The sequence below is a fragment of the Triturus cristatus genome, chromosome 6 (genome assembly GCF_964204655.1).
Source record: "Triturus cristatus chromosome 6, aTriCri1.1, whole genome shotgun sequence".
NCBI classification, from domain to species: domain Eukaryota; kingdom Metazoa; phylum Chordata; class Amphibia; order Caudata; family Salamandridae; genus Triturus; species Triturus cristatus.
The window spans coordinates 962,273,730-962,298,874 of record NC_140589.1 but is presented as its reverse complement, the minus strand read 5'-3'; the positions used below and the strand labels follow the sequence as shown (position 1 = coordinate 962,298,874).

Sequence of the window (25,145 nt, the reverse complement as noted above, 5' to 3'; positions counted from 1 at the left end):
TCTCTGACTGCTGAGAGCTCTCAATATCTTTTAAAATCATTTTGATTTTGAAGCATGAGACCACATCATGAATTCTCACCCTTCATGCAGATACAAAATGCAAAGAGGCATGGATGGGACACAGATATCAACTGTATTAGAAACAAGCTTGCTACCGAAATGGAAAGGCTATTCGTAAGCCAACTTAAACAAGCACTGGCAAAGCCAATGGGTCTAGCCTTATCGGCTTACTGTCTTTGCCAATGATTTTGCGAATGATGTACTGCATCAGCAAAAAGCAAAATGCTTTTTTCTGATGCTATTCAGCAAAGGCAAAAAAGGCAAACTGACAGAGCTGGCCAGTCTGTAGGCATGTGTATTCAGGGTGACGCATTTACACACCTTCGAAATGATGTGGGTGCCATGTTTTTATTTATTTAGGGGTCTTAGGTGCAAATGCCACATAGATCAATACATCTTTTTTTTTTTTAAATGTGCTTCTGATACAGCGGAGCAGCTAGTGGCAAATGACAGGTGCTGAGCCCTTCAACAAAATTAAAATAAAATGAAATTAATCATGAGGGATGGGTGGGTAATGGAGGTGCAGGTGGGGGAGAAGGTACGGGGAATGGTGGGGGGGAGTGAAAGAGCAACACAGACATGCATAAGTGATTTTTGAAATGCAGAGCGGCCCAGCAGTAAATGGCAGCTCATGGGTCCTCCAAAAAAAGAAGAAAATAACGTTTCAGGGACTGCATGAGGATGAAGAGCAAAAAACATATTTTGCTTTGCACTGCAAAAGGCAAAAAATCTAGGAATACTGAAAATAAAGGCAAGTCATCGATAAGAAGCAAATTAGGGTGATAATAAAGCCAACTAATGGTAAGTAATGGGCGGGCTTTAAGCTCACTTTAAAGGTTTTTGGAATGGCCTTCAAGAGGTCTTTTGTAAACAGACAGCTAAAATCTGTCTGGGAGGTGAGACCTAAAATATTAGAGGTGGGCGAACCACTGAAAGCTCAAGCTAGGTTATGAGCCAGAGGCCTAGCTCCTGCTTCCCTCTCGGCCTTCTTGGATCCTCAAACACAAAACGAGCTTAGGGGGTGTGCTAAGAAATGGGAAAGGGTGTGGATGCCATGGAGAAGGTATAGAGGGCTGTGGGGGGGCAGAATAGTAATATGATGAAGGGTAACAAGGGGGCCTGCTTAACCTGAGAAAGTATTGATTATGATTCTCTGTACATGACATCTAACGTACTCATGATATTGTCTCTGTATGATATGGTCTCTCGAGCTTTTGTTAATAAAAAAGATTATTTTTTTTTAAATCACAAAACGAGCTGTTTTCACCTGGCTTCTATCTGCCACCCACACTCTAAACTCAAGCTCAAGAATGAAAGACACCAGTAATCTAAGATGTAAAACGAGAGAATAATGACCACCTCGTGGCTGAAATACACAATCTGTCACTAGAAAACCTGGAATCAGTCTTAGTTTCCCTGCTTGTTTGTGAGATCCTAGGTAACTATTTTATTTCCCCGAGCCTGCTTTTTTTAATCACTTAAGCACCTTCCAACGCATGAATTCAGGATCCTCGCTGCATAAAAACCTTTCCTGTCTTTCATTTAATAGACTATAATGTTGCTCCATCTATAAAACTAGGCTACATATAGGGTATGCGTGACAATATGCTTCCCTTTTATTTCAGTAATGGCATTGTCCTCAGGGGCGGGACATGAAAGTTCCTGAATTCACGTTTAAAAACTAGCATTGCATATCAATTCAGTGACAATCTGATGTACTAAATTGAAAGGGTTTCTGTTAGGTTGATTACTCAGGGCAATTGCATCAGGCTTGCTTACTTCCACCCCGCGCCCCTCCCCCCTGCGCGCGGCAGTCACCAGCTGGAATGTTGACAGCTGGACGTTCTAGGGTGACAGTTTAGACAGTTGGTAGGATTGTCATATGTTAGTTATGCACTTAGCCTCCGGTTAAGTGTGTCGTCCTGCAGAGAAATAAACTACTTACAAGTAAACCTTCAGACGCCTCATCTTTACAATTTGGCGACGAGTTATGTTTGGACGACGCACGGATGAACCCACATGAAGAAGAACTTGGAATATTTAAAAAAACTAATATAAAAGGAAGAAAAGAAGGTACAGAATATGAAAAGTGCAGTGGAAATGTGAGGACTCTAAAGGCACATATATTATATAAGTTGACGGAGGACTAAGTAAATAATTTGAAACTGTGAAGGTACTTTACAATACGTGAGTAAGGACTTTGTGCAGAGCGTTGAATGTTACGCATTGTGTGCTGGCAAGTAAAAATAGCCGGAATTAAGGAGAATTTAAGACTACTGAGAAGAAACGGACGAGAGGAGCAACAGCGCCAGGAACAGTCACACAAGCGAAGGCAGAAAATAACTTACGGCGGAAAGAAACACACGCGACCTGGAAAAAAAAATTACAAGGAGGACAAAATTGTGAGGAGAAACGAGGATACGTTACAGGTGCCTGTTGACTCACCTCAGGTTGTGCAGCTAACAGACTCCCGCAAAGTATCGTTCATCGCTGTGTGGTAGGAAAAAGAAATAAGAAATTCAGAGGAATTTGACGTCGTGTGAATTCACCTCATAACAAAGGCGTTGCTGTTAGAACGCCGTGACGTGAGGAGAACAGCTTGATTTACCGGAAGTAAAGTATGCGCACCAGTTTATTTCACGTAGTGACGTAAGCAAGTTGCGTCCCACCATCTTTGAGGAAATCCAAGTGTAAACAAAGCGGAAAAAACCTTCGTAACTACAGAGGAGCACAGTAACACTACGGCAATTGGGTAAAGCAATAAACTTCTAAAGGAACTTGTCCAGAATTACAAATCTACGGACGGATGAAAGATTGGCAGGTGAGAAATAAGGAGGAAACTAATACAAATAAATATAAAATAATATAAAGGTGAAATAGGAAAAAAGGAGTATCTCCTTAATCTTAAAGCATCTGGAGTAATACATATTTAAATGAAACATTAAGATTTTTTTTTTACTACGAAAAAAAAAATACTACTCGTATAAAAGGGAGCTCAAAGCAGAAATAAAAGGTTGAAGTATGGCTTCAGGCAACTTATATAACTTACAGCCACCAGAAGCATTTTTAAAGGGTACTGGTGTACCAATTGTGAAGTGGGAAGAGTGGAAGGAATTTTTTTGCAATTACATTTCCACATTTGACAAAGAGGATGAACCACTCAAACAAGAGGAAAAGAAAAAGATATTGTTACATTGTTTGGGTGCGGGTCGTTTAACAGTGTACAACAATATTACGAAAAAAGTGAGAGCAGAAGGAGAGAGGAAAGTTTATGATGAGGCAATGGAGGACTTAGATGGATACTATAAACCGACAGTATGTGTAGCGGTGCACAGGTATAAGTTCTACAGAAGGAAACAAGGAAAAGAGGAAAGTATTGATGATTACGTGTCGGCATTAAAGAACTTGGCACTTTCATGCAAGTTTGAAAATATGCATGATGATTTAATTAGGGATCAGATTGTGATGTGTGCCGCAAATACAAACATACAAGACGCCTTATGGGCTAAAGGGGAAAAACCTCTTCAACAGATTATTGACATTGTAAAGAAAGCAGAGTTGACTGGTAGATGTGTGAAGGAGGTTATCAACGAAGGAAAAAATAAAAATGAGGAGACTAATATAGTGGCAAAAATAAGTGGCAGCAAGACATATTCAAAAAGTAAAGGGAAGGAGACACCTAAATTCAAAGGACATGCTGGATCCTATGAACAGTTGAGGTGTTACAGATGTGGTAGCGGAAAACATTTGGCCAATGACTGGAAATGCCCAGCCAGGAACAATAAATGCACTCAGTGTGGAATAATTGGTCATTTTCAAAGAGCATGCAAAAGGAAAATAAAAGAGAAAGTGAAATTCGTAGAAGACGAAGAAGAGGAGGAATTCGAATAAGAATCCTCGGATGACTCGGAGTACAACTTATGTATGCTAAATGTAAATGAGGAGACGGCTAAGGAGGATGAGGAGAAGAGCAAAAAGAAGAAACCCACATGCTTGGTGGAAATTGGAGGTGTGAGTATCAATATTGTTGCTGACTCTGGTTCACCATGCACTATAGTTAACCGAGATGTTTGGAAAGAGAAATTCAGAGGAAAAGTAGGGAGACAATTGGAGAAACCTGATATCACCCTTAAGACATTCACGGGTGAACCAATTGAACTTATGGGTTTCAAAGAACTAAAATTTGCATTTAAGGAAAGGGAAACTAGCAGCAAATTGTATGTAGCTGTCACAGGCCCATCAGTGCTTGGTTGGAAGGACCAAGGTAAACTCGGAATAACACTCAACCCTAACAGTGTTGAACCCGTTCTGGTAACACAACAGGAGGAATGTGAATTAATTAACAAGTTCCCTAAGGTTTTTTATGGGAAAATAGGTAAACTTAAAGGGTTCCAACATGTAATCAAACTCAAGGAGGGTGCAGTACCTTGTTTGCATAAAGTGAGACAAATTCCATTGGCACTAAGGGAGGAGGTGAGATCCAAGATAAATAAGCTACTTGAGGCAGAAATAATTGAAACTACGGAATCATCAGAGTGGGTCGCACCTCTGGTGGTCGCAAGGAGGGCCAACGGAAAGTTGAGATTATGCATAGATTTGCGCGACCTCAATAAAAACATTCTAATCGACCAATTCCCTTTACGAAGAATAAATGAGATGTTGTCTCTAACAAAGGACATGACTGTTTTTTCTACAATAGACTTAGCCGCTGCTTACCACCAGGTACCTTTAAACCCGGAAAGCAGACACCTTACCACCTTTGTAACACCTTTTGGCTGTTTCAGGTTTAAAAGGGTACCTTTCGGACTAGCATCCGCAGCTGCGCTATTCCAAAGACTTATGCATGAGATATTCAAGGGGATAAAAAACTTACTCATCTTCCTAGATGACATTCTCATAATGGGAAAAGAACAGACGGATCATGACAAACGGCTGGTACAGGTACTAAAAATCTTAGAGAAAAATGGGTTGACAGCAGAATACAAAAAGTGCAGGTTCAGCAACGATTCCGTCACCTACCTAGGGCATGAAATCACTAAAGATGGTGTGAAACCCAAGAAGGAGTTGATTAAGGCTATCAAGGACGCTCCTGTGCCACAGAATAAGGAAGAACTCGGAGCATTTTTAGGTCTGGTGGAATACTATTCAAAGTTTGTAAAAAACTTTTCTATGAAAACTCACAGTATTAGAACCCTTCTAAAGAATAAGAACAAATTCGAATGGTCACAAGACTCTGAAGACGGTTTCAAAAAACTAAAAAAAGAGATCTGTGACGCACCACCCCTCAAAGGATTTGACAACGATCTACAATGTGTGGTTACCACCGATGCAAGTGGTAAAGGTATAGGGGCGGTCCTTACACAAGTGGAATGCGACGGCAAGGAAGTCACTATCGCTTTTGCCTCCCGATCTTTGACCGAAACAGAAGAAAAGTACTCCGTCATAGAGCGAGAGGCACTAGCATATGTCTGGGGTCTGGAACATTTCAGACAGTATATATGGGGAAAAAGAATCATTTTGCGTTGTGACCACAAACCATTGACAAAAGTCCTCACTGTGAAGGGATTATTTAATGCATCACCTAGATTGGCAAGATTGTCTGTAAAACTTTTGGATTACAACTACGAAGTACAATACTTGCCGGGAACAAAGAACGTCGTTGCAGATTTCCTAAGCAGGTTACCCTTGCAGAACGTGGAAAAAGAAATTAAGGAGGAAGAACTATGTGTTGCAAGCGTCAATGAAGAGTTTCCAAGCATAACTATGGATGTATGGAAAAAAGAGTACGAAAAGGATGACACCTTAGACGAAGTTAGGAGACTCATTGTAGTGGGATGGCCCAAAAAGATGGTCATGAGAAAGGAGTTGCGAGCATTCTGGGAATTAAGGAATGAGCAATCCGTGGAAAATGAATTGGTTTTAAGACAGGGAAAAGTTATACCCCCTACTACTTTAAGAGAGAGACTAAATGACTTATGCCACGAGGGTCATCTAGGCATAAATAAAACAAAACAAAGAATTAAGAGTTGGTATTGGTGGCCTGGGTGCGACATTCAAATTGAAAGAGCAGTAAGAGACTGTATACCATGTGAAAATTCAGATAAAAGCCAAACAACCCTAAGACCTCCACTCCAACCATTAAAGTGTCCAAACATGGCGTGGGAGAGAGTGGGAATTGATATTATGGGTCCAGTAAGATGGCAAGAGGAACAGGTGTATGTATTGGTCTTAGTTGATCACTTCTCAAAATGGCCAGAAATTAAGGTTTGTAGGAAGGTGGATGCATCTGACATTATCACATTCATGGACGGAATTTTTAATAGAGAGGGTATACCAAAAACTATTGTCAGTGACAATGGAAGTCAGTTCACATCTGACATATTCAAAAGGTTTATGGACAGGAAAGGCATTAAACACAAAACTACAAGCGTATACCACCCTGCAGGCAATGGAGCCATAGAGAGATTTAATAGAGTAATAAAAGGCATTATCCAGTTGGCCAACAACAATGGGAAGTGCTGGAGAAAAGAATTGGACAAAATGGTATGGGGTTACAAGATAACTCCAGGAGAAAAAACCATGGTAAGCCCATTTGAGATTATGAGAGGCAGAACTCCTGTATCTAAGGACAATATTGGGTGGCTCAAAAGTGCAAGGAAATCAGAGTGGTCTGTAGAAACAGTGAGGAAGAGAATACAAGAGGCAAAAGACCAGTGTAAAAGAAAATATGACAGCAAATATAACCGCAAAGAAATCAACCTGGAAGAAGGCGATAAATTGAGAGTAAGAAGGAGCGGAAATGTGGTGAAAGGACAAAGTAGGTTCTCTAATCCGTTACTTGTGGAAAAAGTGTTTTGCAATTCGGCGCTCCTCAGTGACGGAAGAGTATGGCATGCATCCGCATTGTCTGTTTGTAAAAGGAAGGAGAGTGGAAAAAGAGACATATCTGAACATGAACAAAGGAGAACGGATGTGGGCCGCAGTGGACATGACAAGCAGGTCTGGATACAACTAGATTCATCGGATTCGGATGAAGATGGTGATTACATAATACAACAACATCTGAGACAAAATGGTGGTAACAGACAGAGATGTGAGGTTATCGAAACCATAGGAGTAAACAGAGAACTGAGTACAAGCGCATCTGAGGCATCCATTGGAAATGGCAGTGATACAGGTATTGAGGAGGAACTGGAGACTGTTGAACCTAGCGGAGAAAAGTGTTATCCCGTTACCAGTGCCACAAGTGGTTCCTTGGAGGCTAGTGACAGTCGGGATCCAAACCAAGAACTGGGGCTGGAGAAAAACAATTTGGAAGAGGAGGCCACCACAAGTAGATGTGGGCGCATCGTGGTTAATCCCAGCAAATATAACGATTTTATTTGTGAATAGTTATACATGTATCACACCTGCTATTTATGTTTTCCTTCTACTTAGTTCTTGTTTTTTCTCAAGAGTAGTAGATGTGTTAGGTTGATTACTCAGGGCAATTGCATCAGGCTTGCTTCCTTCCACCGCGCGCCCCTCCCCCCTGCGCGCGGCAGTCACCAGCTGGAATGTTGACAGCTGGACGTTCTAGGGTGACAGTTTAGACAGTTGGTAGGATTGTCATATGTTAGTTATGCACTTAGCCTCCGGTTGAGTGTGTCGTCCTGCAGAGAAATAAACTACTTACAAGTAAACCTTCTGACGCCTCATCTTTACAGTTTCGCATGTTAAATGCACTTTTGTTTTATTTTAAAGAGACGGCCTTTATCACAGGTTTAAATGAGAGTTACTGTATGATTTACATGGCAAATCAAATCAGGGCTCCGCTCGTTAATCCCCCAAATTAGACACTTTGCTCGGCTCTGGCTCGGCTCTTTCTGTTAATTTCTTGGCTCGCCAGCCTCTAGAAATAAGCCTGTTGGAAAAAAAATCCAAATATCTCCTTGACATTGGAATGGTTGATGGTTGTGCTCTAGGAGGAAACGGGCAAAAGTAGATAACCATTAACATTTTGGGCTATGAAATGGAGTCTGTTTTCGATTACCATTAAAAAAGCTTTGTGCATCCAGTGCCTCTGCTCCGTGCTAAGCCCATCAGCCACAGCTTCTTCCCCACACACCGGGCTCTCTCCGAGGTCCATAAGTCCAGCCGGGATCAGTGAAAGAACACCAACAACCTGGCAAAATAAAAGGTCACGCACGCAGGTTCTGCAGCCTGCAAGTGTTTACTTTAGTCCTTCTTCTGTGTTACTATTAGGCATCCTCGTAGTGCCGCTTACCCAGCTGTTTATTACAGCTGTCAAAAGTAAAAAGTGTTTGTGGTATGCAAAAACTCTCTTATACAAGGAGCAGTCATCGTTCACTGTTTATCAATTAATTTGCCATTGGACATTTAATTCCTAAAATATAAGCAAGTGATCAGTTGAAGGCACGTGACCGTCAAGAAGCTACAAGTATTTACTATTCTAAGATGGCGCCTACAATTCGGAAAATGTAATGAGGTTTCGTTGTTCGGTATTCCTTTTCAACCGCCTTCGCCGTTGGTTATGATGGCGAAATATTCTGACATATTGAAAGGTAGCAGCTTGATAGACTTTGGTCCGAAGTGTACAACAATACACCGGGCGCAAAAAGGACAAGGTTGTTGTGTCACTAACAAGGAAAGGGAGCTTGAGAAAGCCAATGCCACGTTTACACTGATTTAGAAAAGCAAATAGTATAGTTATCAAAAAAGAAGATGGGTATCAGTTTTCAGTACAGCCCAGTGAGTGAGAACACTATTTTAGTCCTACATCTGTGTCTAAGCGTGTCCAGGACGCCTGGAACCATGAAAAATGATTCGTAGTTTCCGGAGGAGCGGATTGGGTAGTGTGCCGCTTGCTTCAGACAGCTGGATCCAGCACGGTTCTGTGTCCTGGTCATCCCCGGACAGTTGTCACTCTACTAAGCTTACCTCCACCTGCGTCAGCGCATGCGCATCAGTAGCTTCTGTGTGCGCGGCAGGTGTTGCTGTCCGAGGCTAGAGCCACCTCTGCCTGTGCCGCACGGAAGATGCTGTCCGTGTGGAGTTTCTTGAAGCGGCACAAGAGGAAGTTTGTATTTGCGGGAGCGGTAGTCGCAGGTTAGTGTTGTAGGTTAATGTGATTTACTTTACCAGTGACCCGTAGATTGCCGTATCCTTAGACACATTGAATTCGGCAGTCTGAGACGCCTGGTAGGTACTAGAAACAGCCATTTACATTTGGCGGTGTATAGCCCCCAGTTGCTCTTATTTGAAGAACCATAACTTATCGTTTTACTGTTTTCAGTGTAATGCGGAGAAGTTTTCTGAAGTGACCATCCCGAATATTATCATAAAGTCTTATATAGTTACCCAAAAGGGTTTCCCAGAGCTAGGCAAATATGGGTAGGTAAATAGCCACAGAAAGAGGAGAAGCAGAACAATCTCGTTTTGAGGTTTTTGCGAAAGATAGAGATTGGCAGTTTCTCAGTGCATCGGGCAGCGTGTTCCAAAACATAGGGTTCAAATAAGGGGACGAGCGACCACCCTTACGAGATTGTTGAAAAGATGCACTCGATGTCCAGGTATTAGAGAGTTCTAATGGCAAATTCTTGAATTTGGTATTTTGGTTATTCTCCACTTAAATAACATAACTGCTAAATGTTCAGCTGGCTTATTTGTGACATGTCCGTGTTTGCAGTGTGCCTATAAGAATCACTATAACGTCTAACTTTGACTCTTTGGGACACTTTATCGTGAGTGGAATAATTTAGTTCTATGTGTGTGTGTGTATGTGTGTGTGTATATATATATATATATATATATATATATATATATTTTATACACACTTTATGAAATCAAATAAACAACTGCATAGGATTTCGTTTTTCAAATTTTAGTTATTTATGTATTTAGTCAATAAAAACTATTACACTATCAATCATTCCTTAAATTTAATAAAAATTGATCTAAGCGTAGGTTCCTAACAAGTCTTTTAAAGTGGACCGATAAACTCCAAGGTAAAACGAATATAAAAATTTAATTAATGCAGTTCTTATGAGGCCTTGACTCAAATGATTGTTCTTTAAAAGCTTGCTACTCCGAGCGTGCCCATTTTCCTCATATCATTGCGTGATCCCGTTATTTAAAGTGCAAGAGTCAATGTTTATAGTGCTATTGTGCTGAGGTACATTTTATTTTGAATGTCTTTCTTCACGTTGTCCTGGGGTTTTAAAGTGAGTTGTCTTTGTTCTTTTGTTTAACCGCTCCTACAACACTAATTTCTATTTAATAACCTTCAGATCTTTTACTCAAAGTAATTACTGTTCTTCCCTTGGATGTTAGGTAAACCCTGGGTTAAAGTGCAGGTGCTTTATGCAAAGACCATTGTTTTGCTTTATTATTGATGGTCTACTGGTTTTGCTTCCCAGTTGTAGTTCTATGTCGAGGTGCTGGTGCCCTAAATTGATTGTTATACTGCTTTCATAATTACTTTTACGAATTTTACTCCCCGGCATATGAGCGGTATAGAGGAGCCTCCCAGCCAATTTGTTACCGCTTGCCTCCATGTTCGTATTTATAACTCTCTAAAAATTCTTTTCAGCATTCTCTTCCTTTCTGTCAGGTAACTCGAGCCAGCGCAGAATACGCGTGCAAGACTTTCTTCCTTATATTTGCATAAGCGACATTCTTTGTTCGATGTCTGATCCTTCCAGGATGGTATTAGATCTGTTGTTTCCCATTCCGAAACAGTACTGCATAACTGGTGTTTTATTTTCCGTGAAAAATGTGCTGTAAGGTAATCCTGGTGCTGTAGTTTTTTATAGGAATTTCACTGTCTAGGCGTGACGTCTGAGTGCAAGGCTTGTCTTATCTGTTATGTATGAAAAATGCTTGTTCGTGGCTCTTATTACTTTATAAAAGGCCTGTTTCCCAATACTTGCACTCTAGGCATCTTGTATTCCATGTTCCTTGATAGCCTGTTTTAGATATAGCCCCCATGATTTTTATTTTTATTTTGCTGTGTTTGCTCCTCTTTCCTTCCAGCACATGTGGTTGATTGACTCTCTTTCCAACGAGCGTAGTCTCCAGCATAGTTTTACAAGGGCTCCTTTACATTGGTATTTTTGGTTCAGCAGTCCAAACTCTAAACGCACCTGTGCTGGAGATGCAGTTTTCGTGATGCTGAACACAGATTTGTATACCCTTGTTTGGATTTTGTTTAAGATGCCTTCGGCACGTCTTTTCAGTGTTTCCATACCGTAAGTCACTGTTGGCATTAACTGAGTACTCATCACTATTAAAAGATGGTCAAATGAAAGACAGCACAATTTCGTGCTTAAGGTTTTGAAGCCGTCGGTTAAAGATTGCGCTTTTGCCTGTATTGTTTCTATGTGTTGTTTGCCTTTCATTTGATGCTCCACGTTGAATCCTAAATATTTATGACTTACCTTCCTTGACTTTGTTCCCTTCTAAGAACCAGGTGTACTTCTTGTTCTTAGAGTCTACCAATTGAGCCACCTTGGTCTTCCTCAGGTTTAGCTCTAAGCCATTTCTTTCCATGTAAGTTTTTAAGGCATTCATACTTCGCTAAAGTCCTACTGGCGTGTGGCTCAATAAGACGATGTCATCGGCGTACTGCAGGTATTCTATTTCTTCTTGAGCCAGTATGGGCGGGTGAGCATTGATGTTCCGTACGGTTTGTGCTCGATCTGCTAGATATATGTTGAACAGGCATGGAGCTAATACGCACCCCTGTTTTAATCCTTTGTTTGTGTATACTTTATTTGTTACACTCTTGCCACCTCCAATTTTGACCTGGGCACAAGTTTCTGTATATAACTCTTTGATTGCCATTAATAGGCTATTCGGTATGCCCCATACAGCCATCTTTTCCCACAAGTTCATACATGGTACTCGTTAGAATGCAGACTTGAGATCTACAAAGGAGGCAAATAGCTGCGTTTTTCTTGTTTTGGCCTTTTCTCCCAACAGTGTCAAGGCTGTTGGATTTGTTAAAGTCCTCATTCCAGCCCTAAACCCTGTTTGTTGTCGGTGTAAAATGTTGTTTACTTCTAGCCACGATTTGAGGTGCATATAGTTTTGCCTCCATGTCTGTTAATACTATAAGTCTATAGTTTGGTTTTGAAGGGTTTTCCGCTTTTATTTATGGCCAGGGAAATGCTGCCTTACCAGGAATACGGGACGGAGTTTGTGATGTATAGCTCGTTGAATAATGAGGTTAAGTATTTTGCCCAGTAAGGCAGATTTCCTTTAAAAAGAGCGTTGGGTATACTATTTGGCCCTGCTGCTCCCTCTGATTTTAGGTTCTTTATGATTTTTTTTTTCCAGTTGGTCAATTTCCACGTCGGGTGTAAGATTCTCATTACTGTCTATTTGTTTCTTTTTAGCCCTTTTATCGTTTGGTGGTGTTACCGATCTAGTTGATGCTTGGTATGTACTCGTTTTGCTGTCACTCGCCATATGGTCCTGCATTCCTTTTGACGCTGTTTCAGCGTATATATCCCACTCGTCCACATGGCTGCGTTTATACTCTAGTTTTGGTGTCATGCGTGCCCTAAAGATTGACCGTTTATCAATTGCCAGAATTGTTAACTGTTCTGTAGTCGGCTTGCAAAGAGTAATTTGTTCCAAATATCCTCTTGCTATCTTATTTTTGGTTCCCAGCAGTTTTTTTTTTGTACTGAGTTGTCAGTTCCCAGAGTCTGTTTTTATCACTTATTTTCCCTTCCTTTGTCTGTTTCATTAAAATTCTGCTTTCTCGTAAAATGTGCATTTTTCCTTTGCACCACTTTTTGCTGTGCCATGTTTGCTTCTTTTTCCCCTTTGTTTTGCTTACTGTTCGGATTGATCCAGCATATCCCATTTCTTTATTTTTTTTTTATTTTTTTTTTTATATTATTTTTTTAAAATCTTATTGTGAAGTTTCTATAGTAGTATCTTATTAATCGTTTCCATGCTGTTTTTAAATCCCCTTCTTTTGTTTGTTCCTTCCCCCACCCTGTTTTGTCTATTTTTTATTGTGTCCAGTGTACCAGCATACGTATATACCTCCTTCAATATCTTTTCTATCCATTTTCCCCTCCATTTCAGGCTTTTTTGATTATATGTTACTGGGGCCGAGAGTAGGTCGTTAGATGAGTGATAAAGCTCTGTCTTATATTTTATTCCAGTGATCTTTGGGAAATGATCACTCTCAATTGCAAGCATAGATTTCTAATTTTTTAGGATTTTTCGCTCTTCTCCCACAAGAGTGTGTGAGACAAGATGTTCTCATCTCATTATTAGTTTGAGAGGCGCTCTCATCCTTCTTAATAAAATAATTAGGTTCATCTCCTGACTCCCTCTCAAACACGGAATCTGAGTAATCAGCTGGCTCAAAATTCATCTGTTCACCTGAATTACCATTATTAGAATCCAACCACCAGTAACTATTGTAGGAGTCTACATCGTTATCCAACACACCATCATCCTCCCAACCTTTACCTGAACTTGTGTGCCTTATACACCCATTCTCCAATATAACCAGGTTATTCATCACTTTAGTAAATCTCTCTTGTTCAGTTAACTTGATCTCTACCTTTGTCATTTTCCATGCACTCTTCACAAATACCCACTCTCCAATTTCAAGTTTTATCTGTTGTACTCCATGTTTAGAATTGTACTTCAGTTTATTAGTTTACAATGTAATACGTTCTTTCACCTCATTGACATCCCATTTTTACTTCTCTTCATCCATTCAGGATTAACCTTAAAATACGGTACCTGCATCTCATTATTGTAAATGGACTTTCACCTACAGAATCATAGGAAGCTCCTCAATTAGCCCAGATTATTCTCCCTAATTCAAAATTCCAACACTTACTTTATTGGAGACCTGTTATATCCCTTTGATGATTCTGTTATCCCTCTCCACAATGACATTACCACAAGGATGATATAAAGGGCAGAACACTTTTGTGCAATACCACCCACTTTCAAATAACTTGTCATGTCCTCTTACTTCAAGTCAAACTTTTATCTCCGTTACCAAGGTAACCATAAAATTAAAACACAGAAATAAACACTATGTTGAAACATCTTAAAACAATACTATACATAAAGATAAAAACCTCAGAGATAGCAAAGCATCAGTACGATGCATTAAATCAAAGCATCAAGAAGTCGCCAACATATCATGGCAGTTGTGTCAACTCACTGTTGGAAGATCCTTCGCCCCACGATAATAAAAATCCAAAAAAGTGCAGGTGTCAAGTTATAAAGAGGGACAGAATTACACAATTCCAATAACCACAATACTAAAGAAGAAAAATTGGGCATGAATAAAGTACATAGGCCTGTGGAATTTAATTTTAAATGTTGTACAGACCACCCAAAGGCAAATCCACATCAGTTAAAACAGCATAAAATTCCTTTTGTTCACGGCACATTTTAAAAAGGAGCATATATTAATACAGTTAATGGGTAATTCAGCAATTGCAAATATTCCAGGGTATCCTCGGTCTTTCTGATATCCTGTTTCCTAATAATTGGGATTAAAACTGTTTACTAAAGTCAAGGTCAAAATTACCCAAAAAAGTAAGGTGTAACAGACTCGGGGGTGAACTTTCATCAGAGGGAGATAGCATAATTTTGGAGGGGTCACACTAGCCCAAGGGGAAACCCATGTGCCATCTCACAAAGCCCAGTCTAAAGCAGGTGAGTAACATTCTATCCAGAAGCAGTCAATTTACTCCAGATACTGTTTCAGGTCCGGTGTACAGCGTGGTGGGGTGTACTCCTTAACATAGGTTTTAGTAAGCTCGTGGGCTTCTCTAAGGTGATATTTATTCAACTTGAAGGAGGTTTTCACTTGTACCAAGTCATGTTTGGTCAAGGTCTCTGGCTCATAGAATAAATGCGTCTCGCCCATGTCAGTCTTAATGTATTTAAACCAGGAGATGTTCAAACCTCTTTCGCAGGGCAATCAACCTTTGACAATTTCCCTTTTGAAGGAGGCATATTGAGTGCCACAGAAGAAGGGGGGCCAATTTAATAAGGTCTTCAATATAATCCACCCCAAGCTCATGGTGAAAGATAAAAGTAGAACACACAGGTGGAACATTCAATAATCTTCTCAACACTGTTTTGTTCGCCCTGAAATGGATTTGAATGTATATAGCCCCAGATACCTAACCTATACATTAAGATGGGGAGGCACTTTCACCTGTAAATCTCCAACAATGGTGGCCACCATTTTGTTTTAACCAGTACGACTGGCAATATTGAAAATATATCCAGACGATCTAGCTTATTTCTGGCAGACCCTAGCAATGCAAGGACCCATTTCCCTTTGCATCGAAAGTGACACCCAGGTAAGAAAAATCCTGTGTGAGAGCCACGGGGTGACCTTGCAGTGAGCCACCCCCATCTTGGTTTGCTTGGGATTACATGCCATTATAAAAGTTGTATTCCAATTGGTTGCCAAACCAACAAAGCCCATAAAAGTGACAAATTCTTAAAACAGAATGTTAAGGCCATTAGGGGTTCTCGAGAGTAAAACTGCGTTATCCGCATGACAGATACCCTTTTACTACCTGTGCAAGGGATATCAGAAACTTTAGCATACGGGTGGAAACTAGACAGTTGATATACTGAAGGAACAGCAGTGGAGCTAGGACACACCCCTGGCGTACCCTCTCCCTATCTTAACACAGGCTGTCCTCTCTCCTGCAGGGCCAAACCTGACTGATGCGGATAGATCATAATGCAGTGCTCTCAAGAACTGAACCGGGTCCTCCTCGACCCCCATATCAGTGAGGATCTCCTAAAGTTTGTACATCACCATGCTGTAGAAGGCACAGGAGAGATCCATAAACGTCATGCAGATGGAGCCCTGCTTGGTGATTGTGGGACCCATACTGCCCCTCCATCAGAATGTCAGTTCCCCTGACCCAGTCTAAAAGGAAGTCCAACACCTCTCTTCCCACCAGCTTAACTGCAGAGTCCAAAAAGGATATTGTCTGGTAGCACTTTGGGGATTGGGGGTTGCCCTCTTTAAATATTGAGACAATATCAGCTGTACGCCATGATTGTGGGAGTCCCATCTTGCAGAAGGCTTTGAAGGAGTTGCCCAATGGGGGGGGGGGGCGGCACAGATTCGGCGCAGATATCTTACAGATCCATGGGAACGCCACCTGGACTTGGGCCCTTGTTTAAAGGGCTTTTGTTTATAGCTTCTCTCGCTTCATCTAGAGTGAATTCCAGGGCTATGGGAAATGCCACCTACTCCTCAGCGGATGAGGGTGCACTCATAGACTGCTTTAAAGTGGTTGACTCGGGCTTCTTGGCTATTGGAGTTAATTACAGTGTTTGAGTTTGCATCCACAGATTTAATATTTGCCATAGTGGCCCAGAAAGCTCTTGTGTCTTTTGACCTACAAGCCTTGACCAGCTTGCCCCCGGATTCGTTCAGAAGTTATTTGTGTCTTTTCCTTTGGGCAGCCTTGTAATAAGCTCTACATTGGTGCCCTTTATAGGTCCCTGGGTGATTCCTTCAGGGCCTCAGGACTTTCATTAATGTCAGCCCTGAATACTCTAGCACTCATCTGACTTAAATTGCATGCCATTGTCTATAAGGATAAACACAGGAAATCCCGGTCTCAAAAATGCTTCTTTAAAAAATGTAATCACTGCATTAGTATCAACTTTTCTCAACAATACACAATTCTATCCGTCTAGAACACATGCCAACCAAACCTATGATCCTTTTGCAACTACCTTCTTGCTATTTAATCGGTCCCATCATGTCCAAAGCTACCTCTTTAGGTTGTCCTAGTCTATCCTGGGAAGAATTAAGTAGGGGATTAGGGTTTTCGGAGCCTTGTCGGCACTTTCACAATCAATAAATGCCCTCAGAAATCTTTCAATCTCCTTATTCCCCTTATACAACCAATACAACTCTTTCAAATTATGTTTAGTCCCGGTAATGCCAAAATGTCCCTCGTGACACAGAGTAATAATTTTCTCGAGCATTCCTTTAGGAGAAATAATATTATCGCCTCTAACAATGAAAGTATTATTCACACCAAACTCATTCCTAACTTCCGAAAATCCTCTTAAATTATCATCAAAAGCATCTTTAATAATGCTAGCTCCATCCAGTTATCACCTTTTTGTACACCTCTTTCAATACTTCATCATGATCGTAAGCTTCTGACCATTAATCTGTATCAAAGCTAGTATTTAGATATCCAGCCTGGTAAACACCAGCCACTGAATACTCATTCCATGGATCTTTGTCAATCTCCTTTAGGGGAAGTGCCATTCCTCTTACAAATCACCAGTAACATTCGTTTCTCCAGGAATGTATTGAACATCATATCTAAAATCCTGTAGAAGAACAGATAATCTGACTATTCTTGCAGCAGGTGTAAACATCCCTTCGGTGGTCAATGGCTTATGATCACTTCTCAAGATGAATTTTCTTCCCTACAAAAATATGCAAAATGTTCTAATGCTTGAAACACAAGCCAAAGTTACTGTTTCTATGTCTGTGACAGTGAAAGGGATACATAAGCAACTACTACCTCCTTACTTTCCTCCTCAAGTTGAGTGAATATGCTCCCCAAGCCTTTACTATTTGCATCCATAGTTACAATAGTTATAGCAGTGGATCAAACCTTTGTAATATGGGCATTCTACTGATAGCATTTTTGATTACCATAAAGGAACTTTGACATTCAGTGGACCAAACAGAACCAAGTTTAGATTTCAATAAAGCTCTCATGGCATGCTTTTTCTCAGAGTAATTGTCCACAAGCCTAAAATTAAATTCAGCCAAACCCAAGAATAACCTAAGATCATCGATGGATTGCAGTGATGGAGTTAACAATGGCATACATTAGTTTTTCTTTGGGTGTGGTACCCTTATTACTAATTTCATGACCCAAATATGTCACTTTCTTCTCTGCAAATCTGCATTTTAAAATTTCCACTATTAAACCTCTATCTCTTAACACACATAAAACACTTATTAGCCTTTCATCATTGAGTTTCTTGTTTTGACCAATAACCAACATGTCATTGAAAAAAATACTTCTCCCGGCCAATTCACCAAACAGTTCTATCAGAAGTCTGTGGAAGACTATGGAAGCAAGCCTAAAAGGCATACAACAGAACTGAAAGTAGCCAAAGGGGTACAAATGCGGTTCAAAATCTACCAGAGGTATGCAAGGGAACTTGGTGATATATTGGTCTATGGTGGAAGGCTACTTGGCATACCCAGTAAAAGATTAACATATTGTCAGTTCTCAGTAATGGAATCTGATTTACAACAATAGTACCATTTAAACATCTCAAATCTACGCACAAACAAATTTTACCCTTGGCCCGTACAGCAACAATCCCTTAAAATGCTTCAGCTATCTCAATAATGCCAGTATCTTTCAAGTTTATTAACTTAATATTTTACAATAATAGGAATATTTCGAGTTTTATTCAATTTGAAAACAGCTGAAGCTTTAACCCTGATATGATGTGTAAATACTTTTAGTTTTTCCACTTTATCATTAAACACTTCTAGGAATTCCTTCAAAAACAAAATAGCGCAAGCAGCTAACCCTGGTTTTGGGCTATTGGGATACAAAATGATATGTAATGCTTCTTGGTCCTTCCAACCCAAAACGGATGATGGGCCATCAACCACCAAATAAAGCTTACAATGTAGCTTGTCTGTTTTTAAATGCAAACACCAGCAACCTGTGTCCCAACATATCCAACTTATCCCCACTGAAACCTTTTGGGTTGACATCGTTGGGTTCCAAATGAGAAACAATAACTTGGACAAAACTATTTTCCCAAACTGAACATGCAATGATAGCAAATGAGGATACATCATTTGCTGCCACCTGCAATGCCCCTCCCCAAAAAAACAATGCAAAGGTTTATTTACTATGATCATTTCCATATATGATCAACACAAGTGTTTTTTTTTGTAGAAACTTTCTGTGATGACTTCATCATTCGTGTCATTTTCAGATGAATTAGTTCCACTGTCAGCAATGCATGCAGCCAAGTCCTTTTTCTTTGTTTTCTTCTTGCAAACCTTTGCAGAGTGGTCAGTAATATCACATTATAATCATTTTACCTCGTTTGCAGGACATTTCTTGAATCTCGATGAATGTGCAGTACTTCCGCAACAATAGCATAATATGTTAGTTACTTTTCCTTGACTACTATTTTTCCTACCCCTTGTGGAACTTCTTCCTAGTACTATCATGATTTTTGCCCTCTTCACAGTTCCTTCCTTTCCTTAGAGTAATCTTGTTATACTACAACTTAGTATCATGAGGTAACGTGAGCACACTGACTTTATAACTGCTTTCTTTACTAAAGTAATAATTTCCTTTAAGTTTGAATCTCCATCAGTCCATTTCCTTTCTTGTATTCCTTTATTCTTAGCATGCATGACTACCTGGTCACAAGTACGTTTGTCGTTCAGGTTTCCAAAGCTGAACGCTGCTGCTAACTTTTTAAGTGCGGATCCATAGGCCTTGACACTTTCACCATCTTCCTATTTCCTTTGAAAGAAGCATTTCTCATGACAGTAATACAAACAGTGGGAGTGTAATGTTCATCTGATTCCAACACTGCACTTTTGAAAATATCAGTGTCCCCAATCATGTTGGCTTTTTGCATTTGTGTATAAATACGAAGACCTTCTGGACTCATGCGGTGCATAAGAATGTTTCTTCCTCAAGAGTGAGTGCTCCACCATTATCTTCTAACATGACAATATAGTTTAGAAATTCTTTCCCTTCTTTCCATTTAATCGGCGATTCCCCAGAAATGGATGAGTTCTCCTTTGTAGAACTCAGATTTTTACTAACACTAGGAGTAGATGTAGACATATTGCACAAAGTCAAAGCATATATTATCTATACATTTGTTTGAAATTCAAGAATTTGCTCCTACAAATTATAAAATAAAGAAAGAGTGCCTTAATTAATAATGCCCTATTTCCTATCAATAAGGTTTCCAGATTGAATTTGTGGAAATACAGGGAAAAAGCCCAAAATGGAGGCACATAGGTCACGTAGTGTGACCTTGCTAGAAAAATACTAGACAGTTGTAAAGTATGAAATACATATAAAATGGCAGCAGGTAAGTAAAAGTGTGATCCCTTAACTAGGGTCAGGACGCTTTGAAGTCATTATTTGCCATGCAGAGAAGACTCGGAAAGGAGAGCAAAAAATGCAGTGCACGCAGTTCATTTTCTGGCCTGCAAATTTGTAATATGTTGCAGAATTCCAGTCTGGTGTGACTCTCCTAAGTTACCTTTAATCATACCATTCTGTTCTTAGGGTGAAATCTGTTGGTAAACACTCTACGGTACATCCAGGTAGCTAGAAATACAGTGTGGTTGGGATCAGGGGTTGATTAACTCTCCACGCTTGTTGCCAAATCCTGTAGCATTGATTCTCAGAACATGGACTTTGTGAAGAAAGTATCTTTTTTATGTAGCACATACAACAAACAGCTCCTGAAACTCCTGTGTTACATACAACCTAACAATATCTTATAACATTCTAAACCTCACCTAAATACAAAGAACTTAGAATGTATAGTAAGGATCAGTGTTTTTAGGTCTCTCCTACGCAGCGCGCATGCGCTGCATAGGTGGAGACCTTTAGAAATCGATTCACTTTTTGGGCCAAAAACGTACACGCTTTGCATTGCTTTCAGTGGCAACGCGTGCACGTTTGGCGATTCCCTTGCAGGAGCGAGCTTTGAAACCATCTGTTTGTAATTAACTTGCAACCAGATGGTGCCCCTGCTCGTTCCCGCAAGGGAAAGAGGCGCAGGCCCCCTCCTCTCCCCCCTCCCCATGCTGCCTCCTCCTCTCCTCGTTCTGTTTGGCAGGCTCTCGCCGGACACCGCATCCACATCCCTCTAGCTCTGTGTGGGGATCAGGATCGTTTTGGAGCCGGCCAGAGGTGACCCTCCACACTCCAATCGCACTATCGGGCAGGCCTGTCTCTTTGGCACTCCTGGGCCACAAATGGCCCCCTCACCTCTCTTTCTGTCATAGCACAGGAACATACCGGCCTCTCCCTAGGATCCACGGCTTCGGGGATAACACAATCATCCGATCTTCTTCGCCTTCCCCACCTCGACGTGCTCTCCTTTCCTGCAGGATTTGCCAAAGCTTCCGGCCTGCACTTTTCCGCTGCCCGGAACCGAAGGTCTCCGTAACTGTGTCTTGCACTGTCCAGTGGATTCCGCTCCTCACTGAGTTCTATAGGTGAGTACTGCTGTCACCACATCTAGTATGTGTAGATATGGTCAGGATTAAGTTCGGATAATGATGAATTATACTGCAATGCCGTCTGAAGAGATGAAGTAACTGTAATAAAGAATCCAACAGCCCAGTGATCCGACCAGCTTAACCGGGGAACTTCCCCTGCCCGAATCAGAGTGAGTGGTAAAGATCTTATCGAGTGTATGAGCAGTAGAGGTAGGCGAGCGAACAGATTTACAGGGAGAGACAAGCCAGTGGTCTGGCTTGGCTCTTAAAGCCCCTGCACGAGCCGAGCACAAAAAATGTTTCTTGTGTAAATCCCACAGCAAACATCACATGAAATATGATGAAGTAGCTTCAAAGTTCTAGAAAGTGTATTTGTTTAACGTGAAGCTTTGACATTAATGTCATGTTATAGCACTGCACTGAGAAGTACATATTGCACTAATGGTCTATGTTTAAAAGCTAAGACAAAGACAATTGTCATTTAAACCCAATATGTGGCCCAGATTATTATAGAACGTTATAGCCTATTAAATCATGCGCAATAGGTTTTTGTACAGCTGGCATTCTGAACTTAGATATTTGAAAGTGCTTTCATACGCAATAATGAAGATAATTGTTTTGGTGAAATAAAAATTTGCCTAAGATCACACAATTTAAGCAGGGAAGCCGCGATTTATGAAGGTTTTTCTGGTTTCACTTTGTACGAACGGGTATCTGTCTTTACTTCTATCTAGGCTTTGTTTTTATCTTTGTGCATTTTTATACAGCGTGTACTCGACCCGAAGGCATTGGAGCGCTTTACAAGAGCACCAGTTACATCACAAAAGGTCACTTTCATTGTCCTAGCCATGGTGAGATTAAGAAATTTGCCCAAAATCATCGGATGTTGAGCCGATGCCGAGACTCAAACCCAGTTTCAAAGTTGGCTGCTGTGTCCCCAACACTCAGCTCGTTATGGGCTTGAGGTTCCACCAGGACCTCGAACTGAGCAAGACCCAGGTTTCAGGCTCGAGCCTGGGTTGAGCTTTCATTGGCTTGCCCGCCTCTAATGACCAACGTCATTGGTAAATCTAAAGAATTGCCCCATGGTAGAAATTAATGTATAATTAATTTAAAAAAATGTAAATTGCAAAAACAATGAAACACATTAAATTAGAAACATAAGGTAGTGTCTGCTGTACGCAACCTATAAGACAGTTAATCACTCCAAACCCCAGCCCGTAACAAACAATGAAACAGATCAAATTCAAATAGTCCATTAAAACATGCAAATGTTTACCCTGCAAAACATAAACTATACCACTTTCGATCACAGCAAGCTCAGCGTATTTATAATAATTTAGGCACATTATTAGAGGGCTACTGTTTCTACGCCCAAGTCCAACGTTACAGTTGTGCCTTTGTGTTGAAGGTCTTCGCATCTAAGGCACTGTGGGGTCCTCGAGGGTTACTTGCTTTCAAGTTCCGGTATTCTTTACAATCACTTTTTCAAATAGTTTATCTTTCAAAGAGAAATGTAGAGGAAAGTGCACAAAATATGAACTAAAAATCCTTTGACACAGTCACAAAGTCTACAGGCCGTCTTGCTGCTCACTGCTGGATCCTTAGATCCCACCCCCACGCCTCAGCTCCTCAATATCTGCTAGGGGAATATGGATAAAAGTCTTTAAAGTTTGTCGAAGTCCGATCCAGAGGTGAGTCTGGATAGTTAGGCTTACACCCGGCTTTATAGGATGAAGCTCTAGGTCTTCTTAATTTAAGAAATACTAAGTTTACATTCTCCTGTAGGTTTCCCCTTTAAGATGTCTAAGGGGCCCCATCGTCCTATAGGGTCTGCGCTTCGAGTAAGTCTACGGCTAACGCCAACGTTTCTGGCTCTGACATATCCCACTCTGTTAACTATTTATTCCCAATCAAAGCTTTTCATTACATCTGGATGACTGGCACACAGATGGTAGAAGAATTTAAAAAAATTACTTTTATTCTAAGTAACTGGTGTGACACATCGAGTTCCATTCTTATTTGCATCTCAACCTGGCTTGGGGTAATTCAGGCAGTAAGTGGAATAGATTACATTGTGCCAAGTCAAGTACGCTATCCACTCTACTTGCTAATGCCCCCAGGCAGTAAGTGCATGATGGCAACACTTTTAAGTGCCTTATAGAATGGAAGGTCAGACTTCAGAGATTTAAGTAGAAAAAAATAAATACAATTATTAATGTGATTGATTTATTCTTCAGCATAAAAATGGGTTGCCTGAAGTGACCCCCAAATCTACATACCTTCAGCTATTTCTGTCTGACGTTCTACTCCTTAAAAATAATACAATATTGCTTTTGGACAAATTGGTGGCTAGTTTGTTAAATGTATTATATTTTCCTTAAGCCACTTTCGAACTTTGCAGACCAATTTTGGTACAGTCCAGCAGGACCATAACATCTGCGTATAATAAAATGGCTTCCTGCTGCTGGGCAGATTGTGAAGGAAACACTTGCTCTTTCGCAAAAACCTTCTCAATGTTTTTAGGATACAAGTTGAATAATAGAGGTGCAAGCATAAGAACTAAGAATTGCAAGTGACTGAGATTGTTCAGTTACATCTAAGTACAGCCTGCATTACAAAGAAGCATGTATACGGTACGGTTTGGTGAAGGTGGTGACAACCGGAAAGATCTAGACACTTCTTAAAATTATTCGATTTCACAATTTTATGTAATATGTTTTGCCTCTCTCCCTTTGTGTGAGTTTATTTTGCTGTTTAGTGGAGCACGTCTGTTAGCTTTTGGCCCATTTCAAAGCAATAATCCACTTGGCAGCCAGTAAGGACTGTTGGTTGCGTGGTGGATTGTTCTCTTACCAAGAGGGGTTGGGTGGTCCCGGTTCGATCTACCCTTGAGGGTGACCGGTCTGTTTCACCACCTGTTACTGTTAGTGTGTTGCTAAACCCTATAGTTACGAAGGGAGCTAGGTCATATCCCTTCTTTTGAATGGACACTCGAGCAGTGTTTGGGTTGTTCTGCTGTTGGTTGTGCTGCTGGTTCCAGGGCAGTGAACAGCTAGGTTCTTTGTAGAAGTTAGTTGGATGTGACTATGTACTCTACAAATGCATGCATCTCAAAAATACACTTGAAAGCATCATAATTCTCTCTGAGTGGGAAGCACATACAATGGATGTAATTATTTTCTGTCTATACGGAAATTCTTTTATAGTTATCCTGAGGTTTCAATTTACAGTGCATAATGGGTTGGTGCGTATTGAGGCTAGCCTGGCCTACTTACTGAACCGGTTTCATGCTAATCAGTACTTCCCCAGCCTTGTTGCAATTTGAGCCATTTTTCTTTTTTGTTGTTGTTGTAATTCTAGTCCTTTTTAGGTCTCGCCAGGAGGGCCTTTTGCCATCGGTCTTTACTTTTCAAGCACTCGCGGCGGCATCCACCTTGCGGGAGCGAGCAGCGGCGCGGCCACATTAATTACAAATATATGGACCCTACTCGCTCCCGCAAGGTGGATGCCGCCACCCGCGGCGAGTGCTTGGAAAGTGAAGACCGCTTGTTTACGTCATGAAGCACTTCCACCCGTCACTGCCTCTCTTCCGTCGCTGCTTTTTATTGTTTATTAAACCAGCACGACAGCTGCACTTGCTAAGCTGAATAGTGCACAATGGCAGCTGTGCGCTTTTCTTTTCTTCAGTGCTTGTTTGTTTCTAATATTCAGCCTCTTTCTGCTCTCCCATGTGCCCCCTTCGAGATCCTCCTGTCCTTCCCCATTCTGCCAGCACCCTCCTACCCAA

At 40.8% G+C, this 25,145-nt stretch overlaps 2 protein-coding genes across 2 annotated transcripts in view; one reads left to right on the top strand and one right to left on the bottom strand.

The window, feature by feature from the left end:
• Nucleotides 1-8,296, bottom strand: part of ADAT2 (adenosine deaminase tRNA specific 2) — an 89,448-nt gene extending 81,152 nt beyond the window's left edge. The window contains exon 1 of the mRNA XM_085611668.1: nucleotides 8,093-8,296. Within this exon, the coding sequence (XP_085467794.1) occupies nucleotides 8,093-8,188 (96 nt within the window). The 5' untranslated portion in view covers nucleotides 8,189-8,296. The remainder of the gene's footprint in view (nucleotides 1-8,092) is intronic.
• A 408-nt stretch (nucleotides 8,297-8,704) lies between these two features.
• PEX3 (peroxisomal biogenesis factor 3) overlaps nucleotides 8,705-25,145 on the top strand; it is a 330,616-nt gene continuing 314,175 nt past the window's right edge. Inside the window, exon 1 of the mRNA XM_085611666.1 lies at nucleotides 8,705-9,168. Coding sequence (XP_085467792.1) covers nucleotides 9,099-9,168 — 70 coding nt within the window. The 5' untranslated portion in view covers nucleotides 8,705-9,098. The remainder of the gene's footprint in view (nucleotides 9,169-25,145) is intronic.